Raw genomic sequence first — 20,685 nt, forward strand, 5'->3', positions numbered from 1 at the left:
CTTTATATAGAACATAGGCATATATATAGTCATAAAAGGAAGAGAATAATAATTGAGAAAGTGGTACTACCTTTTTGAAAGGAACACTGCTGGAAAACATCTTCCAGTTAGTCTGTCCGTATTTGAAAAATTAAATACTATAGTTTTGTCTTATCTCTGAAAATGATCTTGAGATAAGGTTTAGAACATCTTTGTATTATCAAGCATGTTTAAGAATTTCCATCTGATCTGTTTACACAATAAAAAATTAAGAGGTCATGTCACCACAGTTTTTCAATGCATCCAAGATTTCTGACAGTAGGTGTCACCTTAATATTGAATCAATAGCAGAAAGATGTTCAATAGCTGTAAGCTAAATTTATATATAATTGTATAAGAAATAAGGCATGGATTGTTATAGTGAGATTGATTAACTCCAGGACTGTTTTATCTAGGAGTATTGTGAATTCTGAGAGACCAGGAGGTCTTCAAGTTAAAATTCAACATTTTTGTAGAATTATGGTGTTGCTCTACTGACTTCAAAACCTTTTTGGTTCATGTAAATGAACTATTACGAAGTTAAGTGATAGAGCAGCGTAGAAATGTTCTGACTCAGCCAGTAGTTATGGATTTGCTGAACGAAATCTGATAGCATGTTAATTGTGAAATATTGATAATTTATTTTTCTTCTTTTTGGCCTATCTACTGATCTCAAGTGTTTCCACAAGAGAATCTATACATCAAGAAAAATAATTTATCTGGAATCCACCATTTCTTTTCTGAATGTAAATTTTGCTCACTGGGACCACAGTCTTTATTTTTCAACACTACACCGAGCCATATGTCCATTTCTTTTTATTGAGGAAAAAAAGTGACAAGGTGTTGTGAGGGTTAATAGATTACATAGGTGTTTTTTGTTTGTTTGTTTGTTTTGTTTTTAATTTCCTGTATTTTGGCTGGTTAGAGCTCACATGGATTGATACAGTTTAATAAACTTCATTCTAGTTCCTTTTACCTTTTGTGGATGGTATACTTTTAGCTGCAATTTGGAGTAAGCTTTTGCTGTCAGTTGTACTTCTTGTGTGCATGTATCAAGATTTATATAACCCAATGTGTCTTCGATTTTTCCCCCAAAGTTATTCCTAGTAGGCCAATCTATTAGCATGTACTACAGGATAAAATCTAAAACAAAGTGTGTATCACATCACTCTAAGAAAGTCCATTGTGTTTTTTTTTTCCACTTCCTATCTTGATATGAGATAAATGTGATGACAATGTTTATTGCAGCAAGTTGGAATTGAAAGTACATTTATGTTTTGTTTTTTTTTTTCTTTGTTTTTAATCACATAGGGTTGCAAGTGCAAAACTTAACAATTTTTCTCTCCTGGAACCCACGCTTCACCTCCTTGGTGTACAGTTTAATGAGAATGTGGCCCAAGACATCATGACAGGGCAGCATGGGGCTGCAACAAAGCTTTTGTATGAATTGTACATTGCTTTAGAAAAAAAGAGAAAAACAAAGCTCACTGCAGTAGCCATGGAAGCAATGAGACCTACAGGACCTGCAAAGCTCAAGTCTATCGGAAGTGTTTTGTATCAAGAGGTAGCTAACTATACCAATTTTGTATAAATGTATAGGAAAATAAGGTAGCTTATTTACATGTATCTCTCAAGCATATTTCATGCTTCCCCTCCCTGCTTTTTAGATTTCTTGTTCAAAACCAGTGTGCTTCTATGGAAAAGATGAAATCCTTTGCCATGTCCTATACATAGACACTGGGATTGCCTGGTTTATCTGTGATTCATGAGGATAATGACCATCTGTGTTCCTTTTCGTTCCTTTGTTTTGTGTTCCTTTGTTTTGGCTTATTCTGTCTTACCTGCTCTCCAGCCTTAAAATATGTATAACAACAAAGACTATAAGTTGTTCAGTGGCTGCTGTCATACTTATTTGATCAGTACAGATTGCAGACAGCTTTGGAGTCGAGGTATGAAATTAGGTATAAATGTTTCCTGAAGGGGAAATTAGTTTGTGTTGGTTGTCCATGGTGACTTGATTCCTTCTGTTACATGTCTCCCCATATATTTATACTAGACTCCAGCTGGCCAAGTAACTGTATGCTGAATAATGCAAAGAGGAAAATAAAAAGGCAAAGAGAGTGTCTTGAGAGGAAGGCATTATTTGTATAGTACATTCTGTTAAGGACATTCTTCTCATCTTCAACAGTAACGTTCAGCATGTGCAGAGCATTATTTGTTACCAGGATGAGCAATCTTTAAGAAGCTATTCATCACGAATCAAATTCAGCTGGGTGAAACTTCACATTTTTTCTAGCACACATCCTAACAAAACATAAAGTGTACCAACAAATGCAGAGAGAGCACCAAACAGCCACGACATCCTTTCACATATATGAATAGCTTAAAGAAGATAAAGCAACTGAGATTGCTCCTGTGAATAGATACATTCATCATAAAATCATTAAGGTTGGAAGGGAGCTCTGGAGGTCACATAATCCAGCCACCCTGCTCCTCTAACCAGAGTTAACTATGTCAGGGTGCTCAGGACCTTGTCCAGTTGGTTCTTGAATGTCTTCAAAGATGGAGACTTCATAAAATATCTGGGCAAATTGTTGAGCAACATTTCCATGAAAAAAAAAATTTCTTATGTTTAAGTTGAATGTCTTAGATTTTCATTTGGCATTGTTCAAGTTCAATTCTGCAAGTTCTTTTCAATAGAGCTGGTCCTTTATTTAAAAAACAAAACAAAACAAAAACAAACCAACAAACAACAACAACAACAAAACACAAAAAAAAAAACCACAACTCCACCATGTTTAGATACTGTTCTGCGGATATTAACACCAGAAAACATAGTTTGAAATAACTATTGTAAAATTATCACATTTAAGTACAATTTCTCTTACTGTTTCTGACTTGACTATCTTCAAATGTAATTTCAGCGTTTGAAATCTTTAACTCCACGTCAGGCAGATTTGCAGCTACAGCAGGTTTCAGAGCATTTTGAAATGAAGTCTAAAGCAATGGAAGATAAAATAGCTCGTATACATATTTCAGAACAACAGAAAGTTCAGAAGCTTCGAGAGGAACAAAGAGCCCAAGACATTGAAAAGGTGACTAATTACATTTAATAGAGACTTCTGAAGAAGTATTTTCTTAAGATCACGTACAGAGTTGTGCTGCCCCATCATGTTTACAGAAAAGCAAAGAAAGAGGGCGCTCTTAGAAAGCATTGAGGTGGAGATATAAAGCCAATACAGTCTTGTAAGACCATTAAAAAACATTAATATTTCAAAATGACGTCATGTTAAGAGTACATGTATTTGCATGTTTTTATGCAAGAAAAATCTTAAGAAATTTGAAGATAAAGTGTCAATTTCACAACTCTAAGTGTTTAAAGTGTTCTTATAAAGGAGGTTTGTGAAAGTTTTCATTTTAAAGAAAAAGTTGGAGCATTGTTCAGAAGCAGGATAAAGATACAAGGAAGGGGACCTACATGTATAGTGGATATGGCCTCAGTGCATCTTTTAGCTCTGTGTAGATGTTTCCATTAAATCAAAAAGATGAACTATTTTTTTCAGCATATGGGAACACTCTTCCAAAGTACAGGCTGTAGTTTATATAGAAGAATTGGCAGTCAAGGAATTCCTAGTCAAGGAATATTAAGCCACGATGAATTAGAAATTGGTATGGCTAGAATCAAAGAACAAAAGAATGTCCCATGTTGGAAGGGATGTACATGGGTCATTGAGTCCAACTCCTGGCTCCACATAGGACCACCCAAAAATCAACCCATTTGTCTGAGAGCGTTGTCCAAACACTCCTGGAACTCTGATAGGCTTTGGGCTGTGACCACTGCCCTGAGGAACCTGTCCCAGTGCCTGGCCACCCTCTCAGTCAAGAACCTTTTCCTAGTAATCAGTTTGAACATCCCCTGTCCCAGCTCCATGCCATTCCCTCGGGTCCTGTCACTGTCCCCAGAGAGCAGAGCTCAGCGCCTGCCCCTCCGCTCCCTTCGCGAGGGAGCTGCAGGCCACCATGAGGCCTCCCCTCAGCCTGCTCTCTTTGGGCCTCTGGCAAGGGACCTCAGCTGCTCCTCACGTCTTCCCCTCCACACCCTTCACCATCTCTGTAGTTCTCCTTTGAACACTCCAATAGTTTTATGTCCTTCTTATATTGTGTCACTCAAAGCTGCAGGTAGTACCTGAGGTGAGGTTGCAGCAGCACAGTGCAATACCGTGCCTGATGCACCCCAGTGTACAGTTGGCCCTTTTGGCTGTCAGGGTTCACTGTTGACTCACTTTCAACTTTCTGTTGACCAAAACCCTTAGATCCCTTTCTGTGGAGCTGTTAATTAAAAGCGTCTTTCAGTGGTTATTTACATGTAGTTCTTCTGTTGCCACTGCAAGAACAAGAATGGAAATAAATGACTAAGTGACTCTTTAAGTATCTACAAAAGAAAATATGAACAATATCCCAAACATTTTCAAGATTTTTTTTTAAAGATTTTTTTTAAATTCTATTTGATTTTATACATATTTATTTTTTAGATTTCTTTGAATCTTTGTAGAAAAATGTTTTTTTCCCACACAACTCTTCTTTTAACTGCATGTATCTGTAGTGCACTTTAATGGTGTCAATTAAATTTTTGCTAATGCTTAATCATCTGAGACTCAGTATTGAGTGGTAGCATTGCCTCACAGTATGTGTGTTTTTCAGTTTCTGTTCTGAATTCTAACTAGAAACAGGTGCTAGACTAGAGCTAACATTTAATACAACCCTTTAAATGCCTCTCAGGCATTGAGTACAAACTGTTTTTTTTGTTTGTTTGTTTTGTTTTATTTTTTACAGACATGCTTCTATTGCACCTCATCCCTTGTTAACGCAGGCATAGCTGGGAAGGGATGGTTTAGGATAGGATAGGATAGGATAGGATAGGATAGGATAGGATAGGATAGGATAGGATAGGATAGGATAGGATAGGATAGGATAGGATAGGATAGGTAAGTTTGGTTGGAAGGGACCTTCAAAGATCTTCCAGTCCAACTGCATGGATCAGATTTTCTGATACTGGTACTTAAAATATTTTTTCATTCTCAACTATTGAGAATATGTATTAGCATATTGAAAAGCTGTCAAATGACTCTGTATGTGGAGTGATGCTTTAATTTAAAATGCATCTGTTTAATCATAGAAACATAGAACGGCTTGGGTTGGAAGGGATCTTAAAGATCATCTAGTTCCAACCTTGCCATAAGCAGGGAAAGCAGGGATGCCACCCATTAGATCAGGTTGCCTAGGGCTTTGTCCAACCTGATCTTGAACACCTCCAGGGAGGTGTTCATCCACAACTTTCATGGTATTTTAATGAATCTTTTTTTTTTTTTTTTTTAATAATCATTTGCTATTCTCTCTGTCACTCCTTTATTATTATTATTATTATTATTATTATTATTATTATTATTATTATTATTATTATTATTATTCCTAAAAGATTTTTATTTCCTTATGGGTTAATCACATTTCCTTCATGGGTAAATATATCATGTATTAGGTCTACATAGTATATTTTGTTTCAACTCAAGTATCTGAACACATTATGTTAAATACTCAGCATCGCATAGGAAGAAGGAGACAAAATGAAATAATGGCCAAGATTCAAGCAGCCATTATACAGGTTCCAAAGCCACGACCAAACTACACAATAAAAGCTATTGAAGCCCAAAAATTGCTAAAGAAGAAAAGAGAAGCAGAGGTAACTATCATCTATATTTCATTAATGGTAATTATATGAACTGGGAAAACATTATTTTCTGGAAGCATTTACACTTAGGAATACTGTACTTGTGCCATCTAAAGCTGATGATACAACTTGTGAAATTATATAGAAGACTCAATGTGAACTGGGCAAAATATGTGTGATTCAACATTTGTTACACAGGAAAAATTGTTTTGAAGGAAGAGAAAGTTCTTATTGCATAAATAAATAGATAGATGCTTTTAAATGTAGAGTATCCAAACAGAGTTGCTTGAATAAATATTAAGGATAAATTTAAGCTAGTAAAAGCAGAACATAGACCATAATACGTTATTGCAAAATCCCTGAATAGTGGGAATTATACGAGCTAGTAGAGTCCTGTGCAAACTGTATCTTGCAGGATGGAAAGCTGCAAAAATTTAGGATTTTGTCTGGTGAACATAGGTGTAGATAAGAAAAGGGAAAAAGTAAATAGAAATGAAAAGAAGAAGGAAATAGTCTTGCCTTTCATCTTGATGTAGTTGACGCTCAATGTATTTTCAGTGTAAACTTTTTTGTGGTACTAACATGAAGCATAAATCATTCCCTAGTATTTACTCTGTGAAAAAATAGTTGAAGCTTCCTTACGACACTTTGTGAAGAGAAAAACATTAAATTTTATGTTATTTCTTTAGGACACTTACAAGGAGATTAACAAGTTTGAGAAGTCTATTGCAGGAAGGCTCTCTGCAGTATACAGCCAAGTCTCTGACAGGTAATATCTGGATATTAGATTGTTAAGCTTAGACAGTACCTTAGGCACCTTAGGTGCCTACTCTCTGTGGAGACAGCTATTTGAAGGAAATATAATGTATTGCTTAGTTTAAACTGTGATTCTCCTTAGAGTGATTGTCTATATGTCTGTTAGCATTACAAGTATTCCAGCTCCAGCTGTTAGTGTTTTTACCTAGTTTTTATATAATTGTGTTAGGGATGGCTCAAACTTCCCTCTCTCCTTTTTGCAATATATGCAGCAACAGAGGGCACAAAGTGCATCTCTTTTTCTCTGTTTATTTCAGTCATTGAATCTGTATTGTTGGTTAGACTTGCAGAAAGAAGAGAGAGGTGGTGGATATATATACACGGTACCAAATTTCAAAGAAAAGTAACCTTTCTCCTTAAATATGCTTTACAGGCAATTCACATAGAGGGAGATGTTGGTTAATTTGTGAATAATTATAAGCAATAGGCGTTCTGTCACCTTTAATGGTATGTATACAAAATTTAGAAGAGGTGGCAGTCATGCATGCTGCTCTGGATACTGCTGTGTGAAAGCAACATCTGATTAATAACTGCAAAATTGTGCTCAGAGAGTTTGGTTATATGTAAAGAGTAAACTATGTTTAATATTCTGCAATCCTAATTTATTGTTTCTGCAGAATTCTTTCTGCAGAAAGGTTTCTGTATTAAATATTGGCAAATGAGCTATTTGGCAGTTGGCTTATGTAAAGTCTGGAGCTCTCTGGACTCAGTGGTGATTGTGGGGTATAAGGGTGTCAAGAAGTAGCCACAATGCTCATGAACATTGCTGTCCAAGATAATTCTGTGCACTTGTCAGACTTGCATACAACTTCACAGGGATCTATATGAAAACACCTCTAAAAAACGTAAGTCCCGTAAAGTCGATAAACTTTTTATATTTTGATCTTTTTGATCAGTGATATACAAGAATCGTTGCAAACACAGAAGTTGAAAGTACCAACCCCAGAAACCACAGCACAAACAGCAACTGAACTATTAAATGTTTATTCAGATGATGAATATATAAGAAAAATTCAAAAACGTTTGGAGGAAGATACATTTGCTAGAGAACAACGAGAAAAAAGACGACGAAAAATGCTAGTGGAACAGTTAATAGCACATGAAGCACAGGAGGTAAGAGAAGTACATAACCCATGCACAATTAGTAACCTAAATATATACTTACGAAGTAACACTATTTTTGAGGGCTGAATGAAATTTGAAGGGGAGAAAGGGAGGTATATACATTTTATCTCTGAAAATAACTTTTATGCATTGTTATTCCTTGAAAATTATGGAAGGTTTTGCATTCTTTCTCACCACTTTTATGTCATACTTCATCCTTATAAATCATAAAGGCTGAAATGAAAGCAGCAGAGCTTAGGTGATTAAAAACCAGTTGAAGGCCTGCCTGATATTTTCCCCAAAAAGAATAAAAAAAAAGGTGACCTTCAAACTATCAAAATGCATTCTGGGTCTGAAGATGGTAGTACTCAAAAATCAACAAACGTGACAGTTGAAAATCTGTATTTGCAACTATATCTAGACTGGATTAATTTTAAAATGGTTGTGCAGGGTAGTATGAAGAAGCAAAATACTTATTTTGCAGAGCTTTGATTTTTGAAGTGTTATGGAATAGAAAGTGTGTCTTGGGAGGATGTCTCTATTGTGTCCAAAAATGGTTGTTGCAGGTTATTCTATTTGACTTTTGTCTTGAAAGCATAAGGCTTTTCAGGTTCCTCCTCAGACACTTCTTTTAAAAAGCAGCTCTTAGATTGTTGACTTCACACAACTTCTCTGTAAAAAATGATGGCATCAAACATACCTTTGTAACTTACTGGAGTTTGTCTGTAATTTTGAGTTATCTTATATTTTAGTATTATTGCATTTAGAGTTCTTAGCTTAGATCAAGTAGATTGAACCCACTGTAGCTGAGCCTGTCACCCCAGGTATTTCATAATAACAGCACTGAAGATGCATGGCTCCTCTTAAAAGAAAAAGTATTAATTATAGATATATATATTAAAGCACTGGCATATATTGTCTGGAGAGATTTTTGAAGTTGTTGAGGAAAATGTAAGTTTATTGGGGTAGACATTTAGAAATTAGATGGCTTCTCAATATTTCTCCCAGGTCTGTATTCTGTGGGAAAGTAAGGATATCTCTTGTGGCTTAGACTAAGAGTCTGTACATCCACACATGCTGTATTTGAGCTCTCACTCAAAGTGATTCTTTAAAATGTTCTTGTTGATATGCATAGATTGTGAAGAAGTTTTGCCATCCAGCTGTCTTAAATCTCTGTAATTAAAAAACTTCCATCAGCAGTTACAGCCCCAGTATACTCCAGTAGCCTGGACCAATGGTTCCAATAGCCATGGCTATCAGCTGATGGCCGTATGGTATCAGCAGCTATTACTGGGGTGTTTGGTAGAGACAGTAGCACTAAGCCAACAAAGCCAGCCAGTGCTATCCAGGTCAGATGGCTGGTCCACCTGCAGTCACAGAACAAACCTTGCCAGTTTGAGATGGAGGAATTGCCGATAATGTTCTTCTAATCAGACTGTCTCCAGTGGGGCTCCAAAGCAAGGCAAAAGTAACAATAATATCTCTAACTTCCCAGGAAATAAATAATCTTCGATGTAGGGACAATAAAGGGACTACAAGGATTAGAAGGAAAGACAAGTGATCAGTTGACCAAAACAACAGCCTGACCAGATAAAAGAATCTATTTAGTGCCACTTCTGTTTTGAATTATCAGGGGAAGAAGTTACTGGTTGGAATTCTATGAGAGCTGAGAAATTACATATTGCTTGATTTAAGGAACTATGAAATAAGTATATATAAATATATATTTAGGATTGAAAACATTATATAAAGTAGTTGAAAATTAGTATCTCCCTGCATTAGATATGGAACTAAAAAGGATTTGAAAGCAGAAATAATGGCTTTCCTGTAGTCATTAGGCTTTGTGCTTATACTACATAAAACTTGAAGACAGGCCATAGGATCATCTAGAATCAAATTAATTGTATGTTTTCAGAATGCATTAATGTGTTTCATGACCATATCTATAAATGTCTACTAAAAGAACCTTGTTCCAATTTTTGAATCTTGGTACACTGCAAACTGTAGTACAAGTCGGAGTCTGGGAGTAAAAGTACTTTAAAATTACATGGCACTCCTCTGTGCGGAGCATGTGGTGATGCCAGTCAGATTTTCACAGGCAGAAAATAAAAGTGTTTGACAGTAACATAGTTTCATCCCAATTGAATCTTTGATCTGCACTGTTTCAACAAATTATTTGTTCTAAGTACTCATTATTTTTAAATGGTGTTTAGATTTTCTCTCTGTGGAATTTAAAAAGCTATCAGAAAGTTACTTGCCTTCTTTTATTGCATTGTTTTAATAAATACAGAAGACATCTGAACAGATTTGCTCTTCAAAAGGCAGCGCTATTGGATAATTCTATTACCCAAAGTATATCAAATGACACATAGCATGAATATGAAAATACAAAGTGCATCTAAAATTGTTCATATTGCATCGTTTTCCATTTTAGAGTTGCATGTGTGATGATAATTCTGCACACAGAAACATAATGTACAAAGAGTACACTACAAATCAGATCCTCATTTAGTGATAAGCTTTGAAGGCAGATGATCTTGCATGTGGGTAAAGCCCTGTGGGATTAAAGCCTGAGATGACCACATGATAGTTTCTTTGCTGTTAAAACTATAGTACACTGTGATGAGATACTGTGCCGGGAAAAAGCACATTTTGGCTGAAATAAACAAAACTTTGAGGGACTTTTGTATCAGCTTGGTCTTTTCAAGTCACCAGTGGAATGTAGTTTTTCTACCAGTTGCAAAGAAAACAGAACCTAAAAATATGGAATGAGCTTTTGTTGAAAAATATTGGTTTCTCCATAATATCACCATCAAAGATTTCCATTTATTTGAAGGTTATTGTTATTATTATTGAAATTCAAATAGTTAAATAAGTTATTTAAATAGCTAAATAGTTATTAGTCTCCTCAGGGCTCTCTCAATGCATTCTCTGCCCAGCCTGTATTTGTGCTTGGGATTGCCCCAGCCCAAATGCAGGACCTTGCACTTGGCCTTGCTGAACTTCATGGGGTTCACACAGGCCTACCTCTCCAGCTTGTCCAGGTCCCTGTGGATGGTATCCCTTCCCTCCAGGTATTTGTGGACTGCTAATCTATGATCTAGACCTCTTTGTGGAATCTGGTATTTCTTTCATAATGGCATGATTATACTTAATAAAGTTTGAATTTTCATTTAGAGGTGAATTTATATAGTGTGTTCTGCCCTCTCTCTGTCACAGAAAGCTGATGAAAAATAAACCACATTAAAAGAAAATAGAAGAGGTTATATATATATATATATGTATATATATATATATATATATATTTAATGATACTATTAACTGCTTTTACCCTGTTTCTCTGTTCTTAGGAAAATTAATTTGAACTCTTCAGATCAATTCCAAATTTATGTCCTTAAATCTGAACCTATATTTTATAGCAGTTTTTCTGCATCTGAATCAAAAGTCCAGGGAATCTGAAATTTCCTCTAATATCCTTATTTAGGAGTGATATCTGGCAATAGGGCTTGATAGGCAAGTTGATGCGTTTGATTAGAACTCAGAAATAGTTCTGGACTGTGAAGGCTGTGGGGCAAAACTTTAGGTTAGGTTAAGCTTTAGATACAAAGCACAGAAAAGAAGTACAGTAGTGGGAAGGTATTAGTATGTTCTGTCAAGAACTTTGAGAAGTACCAGTCCACAGCCTGAAAACTGTCAGTATGCTCTCACCATGCTTCAAGCAATGGTTCAGAATGATTTTTTTATAATATTGAGTAAGGTATTTTTTGCATGATGCTTTGTCAGTGAGAATGCTGAAACTGTTACCTAGAAGTCTTGTATTTCCCTCTGGTTGGAATGCTTTCCTCTATTCCCAGTCTCCTAAATGGAGGTGTTATTTACCTGAATCCTGAGAAAAAAGGATGAAGTTCAAAACTGTAGAAAAATAGACTTATTCAAAGGGTTCAGTGGAGCATGGCTGAGAAGGGGACTGGTAGAGAACAAGGACAGATAAGGGAAATAACGACCAATGTAATTCAAAGAAGGGATATATCTTTACATTCAGAAGCAATTATTTGAAATATGCATTGCACACAGGCTTTATCCAAGTTAAAATCGAGTTATTCTGAACAAATGTATTTTTTACTCAGTATCTCTGGTAAGACATATTTAGAATTCATTTATATAGTTCTACAGTTCTTGTATGTTTAACAAAGATAATGAATAGTTTTTTAACAAAGTTCATGAATAGATGTGTTCTGGACGTGTGTATCAAATTAGCAAGTAAATGTTATATAACTCCATTCATATTTTCCATATAAGACAGTGATGTGTTGTCTATGAAATGATTTATAAGCTGTTCTTAATGCTAATTTTTATATGTGCATACATTTTAGGAGGCTTACCGAGAGGAGCAACTTATTTACAGACTAATGAGACAATCTCAGCAGGAACGGAGGATTGCTGTTCAACTCATGCATGTTCGACATGAGAAAGAAGTGTTAAGGCAAAACAGAATTTACAGGGAAAAACAGTATGAAGATAGACGACTGAAAGAGTTCCAGAAAGCTCTTGATAGTGAGGCAGTAAGTGATTATTTACTCCCCAAGTCATTGTAGCAGTTGTAGTACTTATCTGTGGAATTTGTATTGTCAACTGTTAGAATTTTGGCTTTTTCTAGGGTGATCCAATGATGAATATATCACTTTTAAATACCTTTAAAGTTGCAGCTCAGTTAATAATGGATATAACTGAGCAACTTAAAGTCTCATTTTGTTCTTTTCTTACAAAATAATTTTCACTTTTTAGGGAAACCTCTCTATGCTGAGGTCAAAAGACAGTCCTGTAGAGACAAAATGACAGAAGAGTTACAGAAAAACTTGCTTTAAGAATTATGTTTTTCATGTCCTTTAGGTGTAATAAGCTAACAGCCATTTTTGAAAAATGCCGTAATAAGGAATTTCAGTCATGCATGCATTATTTCTACCTTGAATCTTGGAGTAGATTAATAAATTAAAAGAATTCATAATCCTGTGAGAAATTGCCAAGTGTTATGCCCACAGCAGGCCTTAATGTAACAGTAGGAATGTTACTTTGCTCCTGCCAAAAATAATTAACAGCTCTAAATCTGAACTCCTATATAATCAGCAGCCATAGCTATTGATTGCTGTGCTTCTGTAAGAACACTCTTGGCAAAAAGGAGCACACGGTCACAGGAACTGCTGATACTTCTCTACAATGACCAGAAATCCTTCTCAAAGGTCAAACAGCATCAATAATCTCAAATTATTTGTATATCAGCATCTGATAAATTAAATCGCTAGTCACATACTGTGAATGAGTATTCCTTCATAGTTTTCAGTGAAACTAAGCATTGTTCCTTAGGAAGAGTAGACGACATCATTTCATGTTTCCCTGCCCTCCAAGCACTGAGTACATTCTTAATTTGTTTTTCATGAAAGAAGCGATATATTTCTCCTTTTTTTTGTTGTCATTTTTTTTTGTTATATTTTAGCAGTTAAAAAGCAAACAAACCAGACTTATAGAATGAATAGAAGTTTTTAGATTTTTGTATGTGTCCGTGTTCAATGTCTTTCCTGCTCTGATGTGACTGTTTTCATTAATTGGTTTAAATTAGTAAGTTAATTCTCTTAGTCCAGGATAGTGCACTTCTGCAGTTTAATTTGTTTTGCAATCTCAGATGTACTTTTCAAAACAAAATTCTAGGCTCTTGCAAAACAAGAAAAAATTGATTGTGAAGAACAAACTATCAAAGAAAGAGAACGTCATGAGAAAATTGCTGTTGGAAGAGCCCAGGCTCGTTATAAAAAGCATTATTCTATATGTTGGGAAGTGATCAACCAAATCATTGACTTGTCAACAAAAGTAGGAGAATATCGAATACTGACAAACAAGTGAGTATGTTAGCTGTCAGGCAAAACTAACAGGTGTTAGGTAGTTGTTAGGCTTAATGATTCGTTCTGCTTTAAGCACCAGTAATGTCTTAGGTGGATCCTCAGGTATCTTACAGGACAGCTTGAATTACTTTACATAAGAAAATTATGATATTCCTTTCATGTGAGTATTCACTGATATGTAACACAAGGTGAAATAGTGCTAAAGCCTTAGTGTAATTCCTTGAAAACTCAACCAACTTGAATCCTTAGAAAACAAGGATTCACTAGTTCTACAGCTTGTAGAAATACTGACTTCTGTTTTATATGAAGAAATTCCTTCATTTAAAAGTTAAAAACTGAATGCTGCTCATCTCACAGTAGGTTGCTCCACTAGCTGAATGTTTCCCAACAGTAATATAGAGAGGATGAATTTCCTAATATATATCAACCTGCCTGGACAGTTCTGAAAATTGCAACTTGGTCCAAAGTCTGGGTCCTACATGCTGTGATTCCCTATTCTGACACGCTACAATTCCACAGAGCTTCTGAGAATGTCCTAAAAAGGCAGCAATCTCCACATGCCTGTGATGTAGTAGTGTTTCCAAAACCACAGAGCAGGGCTTTGGATTCTCTGTTGTTCTCTCATTAGTATTCAGTGATCAGACTGGGGGGGGGGGGGGAGGAGCTTGCATGATTAGAAAGTATGCCAAAAGCTTCCTATAGGTTTTGTCAGTGTTTCTGTGCACTTAATTGAAAAAGGTGCATACAGTATGTATTCAATTATTTTTGAATCATGCATGTAGTTTCCTTAATGTTACAGCCCTCATCTACAAGCATTAATAAACAAATAAGAAAAAAAAAAGCTCCAGATGGATGTAATCCTAGAACACTTTGAGTATATGTCAAATTTAAGCTGTTTTTATACAGTTTGTTTAGCACCCATGCATGTCAGAGTCCTATTTATATTTTAGCAATAACTATAATTGCTTAATAACTTGGTACTTATATGCAGTTTATCTTGTTCCATAAGAATATTGTTCCTTTCTGAATGAAAGGGAAAAAAAAAAAGTTTAATTACTTATAAAATTCTGAATGAATTTTAGATTCCAGAAAAATCTGGAAAAATTGTATTGATTTTTGGTGAGGGGAGGCCATATGCCACAAATGAGAAGAGTATTTTGAAGCAGGGAAATAGAGTTGCAGCAAAACTGTTACCACACATCTCTGCCAGACAAATACTGTGATAAATCACTTATGAAGATACTGAAACCTACAAGGACCTACTGATGTCATACATGTACAATATGTGTGACTATTGTGACTATTGTATGTATTGTGACTAATGTATGTGACTAGTGAGTGACTATTTTTATGGTTTCTTCCTAACAAGCTATAGTAATTACAGAAAACATTATAAACCATACCAAGTCTAGCATATCCCTATTTCATGATTGTAGTTCTTGTAAATTTGGGTCCACTATTTTCAAACATCTAACTCTTAATTTTTGGCTTGGAACTCATTCCATTTTTGTTTGTTTGTTTGTTTGTTTGTTTTCTACTGCAGCAAAATTCCATTGAAACTGATGCGTGATTGGAAGGAATTTTTTTTTAGTGAAAAACCAATATATGAACAAGCCTCAATTCACCCTTTGCCAAATGAACCAAGCCCAGAACAACTTGTAGAACTGAATAAAATGAATCTGTTAGATGAAAAAGATTATGGTGAATATAAGGTATATCAAACTGATAAGACGTAATGGAATATAATACATCCTGATTGTACATAATCATAAACATCTTGTTGTGATGTTACATTTTGTTCTTTTAGTAGTTTCTGATATCAGAATTTGATATGCATTTTCTTTGTGTTACATCGGATTCTGTATGAAATACATGGCTATATTTTATGTTTGTAGCATTAGGCAGCTGATACAATTTGAAAACACAGTTATAATTTCATGCTTATTATAACATTGATTATATTTCTCTCCTGAGTTCATAGAGCCAACAAGTAAATTGGAATGCAATGAATTTTAGTTAACTGGAATGTGAAAGTATGGTTAATGCTACCATATTTAAAAATTCAAGAAGAAGTAGACAGCAAAAGCATGTGAAAAGAAGTAGGGTCTGTTACAAAACAGGGTAGTCTTAATTCTAGCAATTTTGAATGAAAGCTTTCTAACAAGATTTATTGGTTTGGGTGATCTATTTATTTTCATATGGGAACATTTTTAAACATTGTTATAAATGGCTGATGTTTTTGTAACCTTCTGTTAGGATACGAGGTACCTTAAAACTTTTCCTCAACTTTAGGATGCAATATGTAATTTCAGAAGTGAAAGGTGAAGAATGAATGTTGCCCTGTTATAATTAAAAAGTATTGTACAATATTTTCCAAATTAAAATGTAACTGATGCTTTTCTTTGGGGGTAAAAACACATCAGTATTTTCAAATATTCTGTTTAACTATAATGTGTCAAAATCACTATAAGTAGCCTGTCTTTGACTGGCTGGGAAATTATAACCATAATATACATGTGCTTTTACCCACCTCCTGGACAAATTTGTACTTTTTTTTATTTGCAACGAGTCTAAATGTTTTTTAGGAGTTTGTGGGGAATGTCTTGCAGTTCAGTTTATTTTGTTTTCAATCTTAATATGTGCTTTTCTGATGAATTTATTTGTAAGTTCTTTGTTCAGGCCATATCCACCCATGTAATGAAATTCATGATCATTCTCTTTAGGTGGAAAAAAAAAGCAAATACTGAAGATCAAAAGGGAGGACATACAGGACAGATAGGGAGGAAAAAGTTACAGGGGAACATTAATGAAAAATGAACTTTTTTAGTCAATATTTTTTGTATTACAGAGTCTCAGTAGTCTTCTTTCGATATAGGGGCACTGAAGAAAGCGAAAATTTAAACATTTAATTTAAAGCATTTTTCTCACTACCAGCTTGTTTCAAATGCACATTCACATTTTTATTTTTATTTTTTTTTCCAGTCTTATGCCTTACTGAATGAGTGTTCATCAAAAGCTGATATCACATAACCTGTGTAAAATTGTTGGCACCAATACATACGTATGTCACCTGAAAACCTAAGTGAACAGCTAATTCCTTCAGAGTATTTCATCTAAACAAAAGTGTATTGGCAGGGCATTCTGGTAAAATTTATGCTGATTTTCTTCATCACAGTGGAAAAAGCGTGGCACAGGCAACTTGGCATCTCTCAAAAACAATAAGTTTATATTAAGAATGCTGACTAAAAGAAACATATATGATAAAATAAAAGAACAAAATAAAGCACTATCAGTGTGTTGTACATTCTATATTAGACTGAGCTTGAAAACATTTGGAAACTATCACATGATCAGTTGTGGCTAATCACTTCATAAATTAATAAAATCCCCCAAACTAAACATAACAGTAGGCACTGTCCAAAATATCAAATAATTTGCAGTTATCATTGAGGGTGTTGACTGGCAGTTATATAACTCTGGCCTGAATACCTGAAGCCTTGTTTCTAACATGTACGCTACTTTAACAAAGACAAATTCAATCTAGCAATCTTTTAGATTGGAAAGAAAAAGACAAGAAATTTGAAAGGTGATTACTTCAAATAAGAAACCCATTCCATTTGGAATTCATTTTTTCTACAGGTTTGATAGAATTTAAAATAGTTGATAACATCTTTTCTCACAATTTTAAAGGAGCATGATTCAGATAGAACAAGGATTTTATTTTTTTAAGCATATCTTTTCCACTACATATTAAAAAATACATTCTCTGAGATAGGTTAGAGAGTGGATATTTTGCAACTCAAAAATATTTTTTGTTGTTTTTACTGGTTAAAAAGTCACATTTTCATTTATAGTATTAATAAATTATATGGTGTTATTTTATCTAATGCATATATGTTCAAAGTCAACGCTGATCTAGTTCTGTTACTAGAAAGTATGCTATGGCAATATATAATTTATAATAGAATCATAAATCATAGAATGGCATGGGTTGGAAGGATCCTTAGAGATCATCTAACTCCAACCCCCCTGCCATAGGCAGGGATGCCACCCAGTAAATCAGGTTGCCCAGGGCCCCATCCAACATGGTCTTTAGCATTATTATAAATGGGCATCCAGGGATGGGCATCCACAGCTTCTCTGGGCAATCCATTCCAGTGCCTCACTACCCTTACAGTGAAGATCTGCTTCCTAATGTCTAATCTAAATCTATCCTCTTTTAAGACTTCTCTTGTCCTATATTTATCTACCTGAGTAAAGAGTCCTTCTCCTTCCTTTTGATAAGACCCCTTTGAGTACTGAAAGGTCTCAGTGAGGACTCTCCAGAGCCTTCTCTTGTCCAGGCTGAACATTCCCAGCTCTCTCAGCCTTCCTTCATAGGAGAGGTGCTCCAGCCCTAAAGTAAATAGTAAAGTCAGGAAAAACAAAACAAAACAAAAACAAAAACAACCTAGAACATGAATTTAAAACATTGTATTTCAGTAGAACTTTGAATGAAACTAGGTGATGTAATTAAATATTTAATTTATAGAATGATACTATAGTTTACATTGGAAGGGATATGGTCATCATTTAGTTTAACCTCTTTGCTCAAAGCAGGTTCAACTTCTAAATCAGATAAGGTTGCTCAGTGCCTTGGCCGGTCAACTTTCAAATATTTCCAAGGATGGAAATTCCACAGACTCTCTGTGCAACCTACTCCTGTGCTTAACCACCCTCATTGTGAACATTATTTTCCCTCATTTTTTTCTGTGTTGAAATTTCCTTACTGAAACTTTTGACTGTGCCTTACAACCCTTTAGTGTGCACCCCAAATAAGATGACAAGCCAAAATCTAATTGGGAATATTACTAGTCCACATATCTTCCAGACAGCTGTTTATTACCCTCCAGTTAAATAATAAGTGAAACAAGACTAGTATTATCCTGCATACTAGAATGTTCTCTTTTAGCTTATTATAGCATAAACTTCACATGTACTTCATTGTTACTTTCCTAGCCTTATAAGATGCAATAATACAGCAGCAAAAAATATATTCCGTTCTTCTGACTATATCCTTCCATTCTCATCTTTCTCCCAGTGCAATTGTCAGTAAGAGACAGCCTCATTAAGCTGTATGCTTGTAACTCATACCACTGATAAATTTATATTGATCTCAGTGCAGATGAACTGGAATTTTCTACTCAGTATTTCCTTTCTTTTCTGATTTATGTAATTCGTTGGGAGTGTGGGAGTGGGGAGTTTTAGGGTTTGGCAGGTGTTTTTTTGTCTATTGACTTTATATTAGGCAGATAACTGTATTTGAAATCTTTCTCTGTATTTTCAAAGATCTCATTGTGATACTGGGCAATAATGTTGCCTATTTTTTAGAACGCTAAATGGTAGGATAATATTTCACAAATATGCTACTGATTCATTCTGTCATATTGGTGAAATGACTTTTCTTGTTTGTGAGATTTAAAAAATGAATCTAGCAATCTGTAAAAATGATCGTAGGAGTACTTGTCTCTCAACTAATTATTAGTGAATATTAATAAATGCTTAGAGATAATGACAGTTATTGATTTTAACAAGGCTCTATTCTAAAAATATTTTATTTTTTAGTACTGTTCAGATTTGGTTATTGTATATTTGTTTATGTAATGGCATATATAGAAAGATGAAAGACAAGGCATATTGACAAATTGTCTCATCATTTGTCATTTATACAGAGTATGACAGGGGAATGGTGTCCAACTGAAGATAACAGTGAAAACAAACCTCCTCATAATAATAACATATTGGGTCATGTGCTTCGTAGACTGATGGAGATCTTCTACCCTCCAAAACCCAAATCTTCATTACCTGTATTTCCTTCTTTTCCTATTAAGGGATGCATTTTGGGAAAACTTTTTAGTGGAAAAACTACCTGTGTAAAGTTTCTTGAAAAAGGTAGATTATTTTTTTAACCTAAATTTCTTTAAAATACTTAATTGTTTTTAAATCCAACTCTTAGAATGACATTTGTTTGGGCAAATCCTTGCATTACTTATCCTTGAAACACGCGTGCATCCATATTTTCTAGGAGATCCTTGCAAGTCATTCATTCATTATCTTCCGAAATAAGATAAAAACACATGAACTTTCATAAAGTGTTGTTGTAGTATTACTTCTGCATTTCTTGAGAATTTAAAAATGATTTTGAATTCTCTGAGGATTTTTTCTATGGAAGAGACTAGCAGACATCTGTGATTGTGGTTATATGCTGTATAGTGGTCACAGAGCAAAGACAGTGGTAACAACTTACATCAAAAGCCCAAACAAAAGGAACCATACATTGGTTTGCATGTACTAGGCTTTTGCATGTCTTCTCAGAATTAATTTAATTTTAATAGTGGTCTGTGTCTATGTGTGATCGGCTCAAACTGTAAAACTATCTTATTTTTTCTTATATTAGTTTGCAATATTCAGGTACTATCTATTGATACTCTGGTTCAGGAGGCCATCCAAGCTTTTCTTAAAAATGAAATGAAAAGTGAACACAGCTTAATTTCACAGGAAGCAGAGAGTTCCGTGAAACAAAATGAGGTAAGCATTTTTATTAATTTTCGTTTTGGGTACGACAGGGAAAAGAGAGTGACACGTATAAGGAAAAAAAGCATATTGTTTCAATTTCTTACTTAGTTCTAAGTTTTGACTTAGAAGACTTCAAGACATATTCAATTCACAGGTTTGGTTTTCTTTAATGTGTAGTTTCCTTTCTCATAATTTCTTTTCTTAATTGATACAAGGTCCAGATGAACATGTCAAAATCATCACTACTGGAAATTCTAACAGAAACATTTATCAATGAAACTGAAGGTGTGTATGTGTGTATATCTATTATTTAATTATAATTTATTGTAATTCAACTCTTATCTTATTAGATTTAAATGCAGTTAGCCTTTCTGTTATCCATGTCTGAGTTTTCACCATAGTTTCTATAACGAAGTTACTGTTTCCACACATTTGTAGTGTCTGAAAGCAGCAAGTTCAGGCTGCTCCACAAGGGAGGGTGAGCTAGGAGATTAAGACAATAATAAGTTAGGCAGGGCCAACACTTTGCCAACAAAAAGTGAGGATATTGACTAAAGTCAGGGTCAGGACCAG

At 34.7% G+C, this 20,685-nt stretch overlaps 1 protein-coding gene across 5 annotated transcripts in view; it reads left to right on the top strand.

Moving 5' to 3' along the window:
- SPEF2 (sperm flagellar 2) overlaps window positions 1-20,685 on the top strand; it is an 89,491-nt gene that overhangs the window by 8,298 nt on the left and 60,508 nt on the right. For all 5 annotated transcript variants that reach the window (XM_072030789.1, XM_072030788.1, XM_072030786.1 and 2 more), the window contains 11 exons: window positions 1,330-1,582; window positions 2,943-3,113; window positions 5,615-5,755; window positions 6,433-6,512; window positions 7,456-7,672; window positions 12,037-12,225; window positions 13,367-13,554; window positions 15,101-15,269; window positions 19,269-19,488; window positions 19,994-20,124; window positions 20,328-20,397. In XM_072030789.1, the coding sequence (XP_071886890.1) occupies window positions 1,330-1,582; window positions 2,943-3,113; window positions 5,615-5,755; window positions 6,433-6,512; window positions 7,456-7,672; window positions 12,037-12,225; window positions 13,367-13,554; window positions 15,101-15,269; window positions 19,269-19,488; window positions 19,994-20,124; window positions 20,328-20,397 (1,829 nt within the window). The remainder of the gene's footprint in view (window positions 1-1,329; window positions 1,583-2,942; window positions 3,114-5,614; window positions 5,756-6,432; window positions 6,513-7,455; window positions 7,673-12,036; window positions 12,226-13,366; window positions 13,555-15,100; window positions 15,270-19,268; window positions 19,489-19,993; window positions 20,125-20,327; window positions 20,398-20,685) is intronic.

Source organism: Anas platyrhynchos, chromosome Z, assembly GCF_047663525.1.
Source record: "Anas platyrhynchos isolate ZD024472 breed Pekin duck chromosome Z, IASCAAS_PekinDuck_T2T, whole genome shotgun sequence".
NCBI lineage: Eukaryota > Metazoa > Chordata > Aves > Anseriformes > Anatidae > Anas > Anas platyrhynchos.